Source organism: Salmo salar, chromosome 10 (assembly GCF_965601325.2).
Source record: "Salmo salar chromosome 10, fSalSal1, whole genome shotgun sequence".
Taxonomy (NCBI): Eukaryota; Metazoa; Chordata; class Actinopteri; order Salmoniformes; family Salmonidae; genus Salmo; species Salmo salar.
The window spans coordinates 89,068,954-89,076,703 of NC_138300.1; the positions used below are offsets into that span (position 1 = coordinate 89,068,954).

General features: G+C 41.8%; 1 protein-coding gene across 1 annotated transcript in view; it reads right to left on the reverse strand.

Annotated features, from left to right (window-relative positions):
- LOC106560852 (copine-2) overlaps window positions 1–6,132 on the reverse strand; it is a 29,388-nt gene extending 23,256 nt beyond the window's left edge. Inside the window, exons 1-2 of the mRNA XM_014124226.3 lie at window positions 5,947–6,132; window positions 729–931 (exon numbers count right to left, since the gene is read on the reverse strand). Coding sequence (XP_013979701.1) covers window positions 729–902 — 174 coding nt within the window. The 5' untranslated portion in view covers window positions 903–931; window positions 5,947–6,132. The remainder of the gene's footprint in view (window positions 1–728; window positions 932–5,946) is intronic.
- Window positions 6,133–7,750: the final 1,618 nt, after the last annotated feature.

Genomic DNA, 7,750 nt, shown 5'->3' on the forward strand with positions numbered 1-7,750 from the left:
CTTTCATCATGATCCAAAGAGAAACCATTGTCAGGATGACTACATGCTCAGTGAGTTTAAAGAGATTAAATGTTACACCTCTGGAATAGCAGACATCCTCCGAGGTACTTTTTACATATAGGCTACCCGTTTTCAAAACCCACTGGGTATATTCCATGTCCCTTCCCTGTTTGCCTGTAAGTTCCATTCCTCATTACTCTTTCCACGCATCAAGAACATCATGACTCCTTTGTTTCCGTCCAAATTTCCATGGTAACTGCAGCAACCGCTTTGCTGGTTTCATGTTGGAGCCTGCCCTGTTGACCGACAGCCCAAGCCTGCAGCGATCACACTTAGCCTGCTTCAACACAACAGTACCCAGGCAGGCAGGCAGGCATGTCTTTCCCTGGCAATGAGAGGGCACCCGGAGCACACACAGATCCACACTCCTCAAGACACTTCAAAGACGGCTCTGGATTGATGTTTCTTCATTGTATATTGATAACACTGTGTGTTATTGCGAACTTGGCGAGTATCATTCAAAAAAACATTGAGAGCAATCAACAGTCAGAGGATATTTGTTAATGATTATTTCACCCTCTCAAGTGGTTTACTTCACCACTTTATTCAACCCCTACAATCCTTCATTCCTTCCACTTTTCCAACAGTCATTTCTCCTTTTCTCTTCCTTTATAATTGATCCCCTCAACCTTTCCCAGACATGCCCAACCCTCCTCCCCCCTCCTCACCTCAACCCAGTTGCTGTCCACCTCATGGAAGAGCACTAAGAAGGGGTCAGACTTGGAGGCCACGTCTCTGTCCAGCAGGTTGCCACAGCACACGGACAGCTCCACCCTAGTGACGCAGTTCTGGGGACCCATGGTTGGCCCAGAGTCAGGCACCGTGCCAAGCGTGTAGGCCATGCTCGCAGGAGTGTCAGCCCTCCCACAGCCTAGGAACACACACAGCACAGAGAAACAGCACTATGAATGACATTACTGTAGCATGGAGCATTCTGTAGAGACTCATAGGTTCAAAATAAGATGGAGAGACGCACAAAAACAGGAGGATGTTTAATGCAGGGCGGTTAATGACAGAGAATTTGAGACCTATCATAAATTCTCATATTCCATATTCAATAGAACATTAAACACATATTTGATCCATGTGCAGTATCCAGAGAGTTGAATGAATCAATTCAGCTGCATGAAAAACAAAGGTCAGGGTCGCATGCAGAATATTTGATCTACAGGGGTCCTTCATGTGTCATATGAGAGAATAAAATCTGTACTCTGTCAAATATTCATACACAGGTAACGTAATGTAAGGACATGAGGAGTGTGGTGAGGGCTCTTGTTGCTAAGCTACTGATGTGCCATTGTGTAAGACCCTCCCTCCACTGCTGGTGCTAGTGGAACCAGGGTATAGGAAATGGATTATAATACCAACAGATCACAGATGTAGGACTGCATACAGTTACTTTTTCCACATTTTGTTATGTGACTTGTTCTATAATGGATTCAATTGTTTTTTCCCTCATCAATCTACACAGAATACCCCATAATGACAAAGCAAATTGTACATTTATAAAAATTAAAAAAAACTGAAATATCACATTGACATAAGTACTCAGACCCTTTACTCAGTACTATGTTGAAGCACCTTTGGCACCAATTACAGCCTCGAGTCTTCTTGGGTATGACGCTATAAGCTTGGCACACCTGTATTTGGGGAGTTTCTCCCATTCTTCTCTGCAGATCCTCTCAAGCTCTGTCAGGTTAGATGGGGAGCGTTGCTGCACAGCTATTTTCAGGTCTCTCGAGATGTTCGACCAGGTTCAAGTCCGGGCTCTGGCTGGGCCACTCAAGGACATTCAGAGACTTGTCCCAAAGCCACTCCTGTGTTGTCTTGGCTGTGTACTTAGGGTCGTTGTCCTTTTGTAAGGTGAACCTTCGCCCCCAGTCTGAGGTCCTGAGTGCTCTGGAGCAGGTTTTCATCAAGGATCTCTCTGTACTTTGCTCCATTCATCTTTCCCTCCTTCCTGACTAGTCTCACAGTCCCTGCCTCTGAAAAACATCCCCACGGCATGATGGTTTCCTCCAGAAGTGACGCTTGGCATTCATGCCAAAGAGTTCAATCTTGGTTTCATCAGACCAGAGAATCTTGTTTCTCATGGTCCGAGAGGCCTTTAGGTACCTTTTGGCAAACTCCAAGCGAGCTGTCATGTGTCTTTTACTGAGGAGTGGCTTCGGTCTGGTCACTCCACCATAAAGGCCTGATTGGTGGAGAGCTGCAGAGATGGTTGTCCTTCTGGAAGGTTCTCCCATCTCCATAGAGTAACTTTGGAGCTCTGTTAGAGTGACCATTGGGTTCTTGGTCACCTCCCTGACCAAGACCCTTCTCCCCCGATTGCTCAGTGTTGACGGGCGGCCAGCTCTAGGAAGAGTCTTGGTGTTTCCAAACTTCTTCCATTTAAGAATGACGGAGGCCACTGTGTTGTTGGGGACCCTCAATGCTGAAGACATTTTTTGTACCCTTCCCCAGATCTGTGCCTCGAAACAATCCTGTCTCGGAGCTCTACGTACAATTCCTTTGAATTCCTTACAAGTGAATTCCTTACAATTGCTCTGACATGCACTGTCAACTGTGGGACCTTATATCGACAGGTGTGTGCCTTTCCAAATCATGTCCAATCAATTAAGTTGGTGAAACATCTCAAGGATGATCAATGGAAACAGGATGCACCTGAGCAAAATTTTGAGTTTCATAGCAAAGAGTCTGAATACTTATGTAAATAAGGTATTTCTATTCTTATTTTTAATAAATTTGCACAAATATCAAAAAAACTGTTTTCACTTTGTCATTATGGGGTACTGCGTGTAGATTGATGAGAAAAAATATATATTTATTCCATTGTAGATTAAGGCTGTAACATAATAAAATGTGGAAAAGAGGAAGGGGTCTGCATACTTTCCGAATGCACTGTATGTTGTACCATAACTAATGAACTGAAGTAATGCATTGTAAGGTTATAATGAACACTTAAAATAAAAAAATAAAACCAAAATGCGCATTTTTCTACATGTCATTTTCTGATATGGTTAATGGATTGTTATATGTAGGCGCCGTATATGAGGTTCTCTATGACGCTCGTTCCATCTAAAGGTCATATATGAGGTTCTCTATGATGCTCGTTCCATCTAAAAGTCATATATGAGGCTCTCTATGACGCTCGTTCCATCTAAAGGTCATATATGAGGCTCTCTATGACGCTCGTTCCATCTAAAAGTCATATATGAGGTTCTCTATGACGCTCGTTCCATCTAAAGGTCATATATGAGGCTCTCTATGACGTTCGTTCCATCTAAAGGTCATATATGAGGCTCTCTATGACGCTCGTTCCATCTAAAAGTCATATATGAGGCTCTCTATGACGCTCGTTCCATCTAAAGGTCATATATGAGGCTCTCTATGACGCTCGTTCCATCTAAAAGTCATATATGAGGCTCTCTATGACGCTCGTTCCATCTAAAGGTCATATATGAGGCTCTCTATGACGCTCGTTCCATCTAAAAGTCATATATGAGGCTCTCTATGACGCTCGTTCCATCTAAAAGTCATATATGAGGCTCTCTATGACGCTCGTTCCATCTAAAGGTCATATATGAGGCTCTCTATGACGCTCGTTCCATCTAAAAGTCATATATGAGGCTCTCTATGACGCTCGTTCCATCTAAAAGTCATATATGAGGCTCTCTATGACGCTCGTTCCATCTAAAGGTCATATATGAGGCTCTCTATGACGCTCGTTCCATCTAAAGGTCATATATGAGGCTCTCTATGACGCTCGTTCCATCTAAAAGTCATATATGAGGCTCTCTATGATGCTCGTTCCATCTAAAGGTCATATATGAGGCTCTCTATGACGCTCGTTCCATCTAAAGGTCATATATGAGGCTCTCTATGACGCTCGTTCCATCTAAAAGTCATATATGAGGCTCTCTATGACGCTCGTTCCATCTAAAAGTCATATATGAGGCTCTCTATGACGCTCGTTCCATCTAAAAGTCATATATGAGGCTCTCTATGACGCTCGTTCCATCTAAAGGTCATATATGAGGCTCTCTATGACGCTCGTTCCATCTAAAAGTCATATATGAGGCTCTCTATGACGCTCGTTCCATCTAAAAGTCATATATGAGGCTCTCTATGATGCTCGTTCCATCGAAAGGTCTTTCCATTATCAATATATTTGGAGCGGCAGGGTAGCCTAGTGGTTAGAGTGGTGGGCTAGTAACTGACAGGTTGCAAGTTCAAACCCCCGAGCTGACAAGGTACGAATCTGTCGTTCTACCCCCGAACAGGCTGTTCCTAGGCTGTCATTGAAAATAAGAATTTGACTTAACTGACTTACCTAGTTAAATGAAGGTATAAAATAATTTGATTCAACCAAAGCAAAAGTGTACAATGGGAGCATACTGAAGTGTACAGCATCATCATACACTTCCAACCTAAGCATCTTCATTGATGGGTGGATTTGCGCAAGTGTACAAAAGTATCATATTCTCAATTGCTGGTATAATGTAAACAGTTAAATGTTGATTTGGTATCAGCAATGTGTTTTACACATTTAGTCAAATGTATGCACTGACGATACAATACATACCAAAAATAAAGAGGGTGATAACAGCCCCTCAGTCCATCCAACATTATGGAGTTAACACATTCTCCAAACCTAAGGCAAAGCTTTGGCCAAAGTACGGTTCACATCTTTGTGGGATAGTAGGAAATGGGGAAAGACTACAGGATCTGAATTAGTGACTAGAGTCTAGAACTGTCTCAGTGACTTGAATTCTAAAATAAATAATGCCACATACTGTAGGCGTATTGACGTTCAAATAAAATCTTTGATACTTTAACCTATTAGTTTACATTTCGCCATGTGCGTCACACACTGAAAACTGATTTGAATACAGTAGGCTACCTAAAAGAGTTATAGACCCAAGTCACCACCCTCAGTATCATGTTGTTCTCCTCTCTGTGTTCAGTGTGGTAGAAGGAAGTGACCTCACAGATAAATACAGGTCTGGTTGTCTGCAAACATAAAGTGCCCCTCGGGTGCCCCTTGAGCTGTTCTAATCAGCAGGAAAACTTTTCTCAGACCATTTATTCAGATGGTAAAAAGATTAAATTGGGTATTGGGCCAGTAACTAGGGACATTATCTTCAAATGGTCCAGGCTAAGTCAACACATATAGATACCCATAGATCTATCAAGATGACTATCAATCAAGACAATTGTGAACCCAAGCTGAAAATTGCATTCCCATCTTCACTAATCTCAGTGCTGAAGGACTAGACTGACTGCATCATCTCATCTACTGTGAGAGCAAATGTCACTTGAGAATACTTATGGGGGTGGGTGAGAATTTTGATGGTTGCGTACAATGGAAATTCAAAACATTTCAGAATAGATTTTAACTACCAACAAAAGGGATGAGCACAGGTCAATCCAGAGAAATATGGAGCAAAGATAGATACAGAAAGAGAGAGTATATGTCCCTTTTTAATAGACAGATAAGAGTGAACCTGAGAAGTAAAGACATGAGTCTCAGAGGAGACTGACATTTCTACTTTAGAACTAGAGACAACTGACTCGGTTTCCTCTTGTGGTTGACAGCTTGAGCTTTGTGCTTTCTTTTCACATTAACATCTGACATATCCTGTGTGCCACCATAAATATTTGCATCAGTTTGCAATTTCAGGAAGCAGTACATTGAACATTAAAATTACAATCAATCAATATCCCATAAATACACTGACAATATTTCAGTCAGCACACATTGGAACACATTGCATATTTTATTAAAAGAGACATTTACTTAATTGACATGTTTCCAGACATAATATATGAATATCGTTAAATCGCATAGGATAAAAATACACAAGTGCCCCAATATTCACTTACCTTGGTAAATGTGATTTTTTACTAATACTCTTCTCTGAAGAACGCTTCTTTCTTGATAACTTTAACACTTTTCTTTCTATGCACACATTGACGTTATTTTCATGATGTCCAAAACATATAATCAAGGGAATACAAATTGTTGTGGTTGGCCGCGAGGGGAGGTCATTCTGGTCTGTGACAGTCTCTCGCCGAGTGGTGTAGTGGAGCGATTGAAGTGGTCGCGCATTGCAACTCCACCCGACTCAATCACACGCGCTCCCCTCTATTCAGTTGATAATTGCCTTCAGCAAAATGAGAACATAAATGCTCTGGTTCGGGAATAGCTACATACTTTTATTAACATAGACTATTATTGTGTAATCATTAATCAGGGCCGAATGTTATATAGCCCAATGCGTTTGACACATAAGTACAGTATATTAGGGTACATTACTGTTTCCATTAAAGTTAACCCCAAAAAGCCCCAACATATTTTATCTTTAAAAATATGTAAAGCACAAGCAGTAGCACATTTTCTTTCCTTAACCATTTGTAACACACGTTTTTGTTTTTAATTCCCCAAAATAAGCATATATTACATTTGTTTTACACATTTAGTCAAATGTATGCACTGACGATACAAAACATGCTCTTTCCATGAAATAGACTGACCAGGTGAATCCAGGTGAAAGCTATGATCCCTTATTGGTGTCACTTGTTAAATCCACTTCAATCAGTGTAGATGAAGGGGAGGAGAAAGGTTAAAAAAGGATTTCTAAACCTTGTGACAATTGAGACATGGATTGTGCCATTCAGAGGGTGAACGGGCAAGACAAAATATTTGAGTGCTTTTGAACGGGGTATGGTAGTAGGTGCCTGGCGGTGTGTCAAGAACTGCAACGCTGCTGGGTTTTTCACGCTCAACAGTTTCCCTTGTGTATTCAGAATGTTCCACCACCCAAAGGACATCCAGCCGACTTGACACAACTGTGGGAAGTATTGGAGTCAACATGGGCCAGCATTCGTGTGGAATGCGTTGGACAACTTGTTGAGTCCATAAACCGACGAAATGACGATGTTCTGAGCAGTGGCGGTTCTAGACCATTTCAACTGGGGGCGCCAAGCTGGGGCCAGTTGTACTGTTAGAGGGGCCAGTTACATTAGACGTTATTGTTGTCATATCATTTTCTTCACTGCATTAGCAGGCATTAACAGGCAAAAGACCATGTTCATAATCATCATCGTTGCCATTGTCAAATAACGGATGTAAAAAAAGAAAGATAGCAAAAATTAGTTATGTAAAAATTATTTCATACTCCACATTAAGGGGGCCACAAGGGGGTCCAAAATTGTTGACACAGGAGCACTGCCCCCCCCCCCCCCCCCGAACCGCTAGTGGTTCGAGGGGGGGGGGGGGGGGTGCAACTCAATATTAGGAATATTAGGAAGGTGTTCCTAATGTTTGGTAGTTCCAAAACTCGATAATGTATCCATTTTCAGAAATGTTGGTAAATTAGCTTTTCTTGTTTAAAGAACTTATGGAAGAGATTCGTTTTTTCACTATCTAATCATTGGCGTGTTCAATGACAGTATTTGTTTAAAATCTATCACTTGATGCTTTCATTTCAGAGACAAATAATGTTTTTTTGCAAAATGCTATACATGTCACACCCTGATCTGTTTCACCCCTCTTATGCTTGTCTCCACCCCGCTCCAGGTGTCGCCCATTTTCCCCAATATCCCCTGTGCATTTATACCTGTGTTTTCTGTCTATTGCCAGATCGTCTTGTCAAGCCTACCAGTGTGTTGACCGTCCCCAGACCTG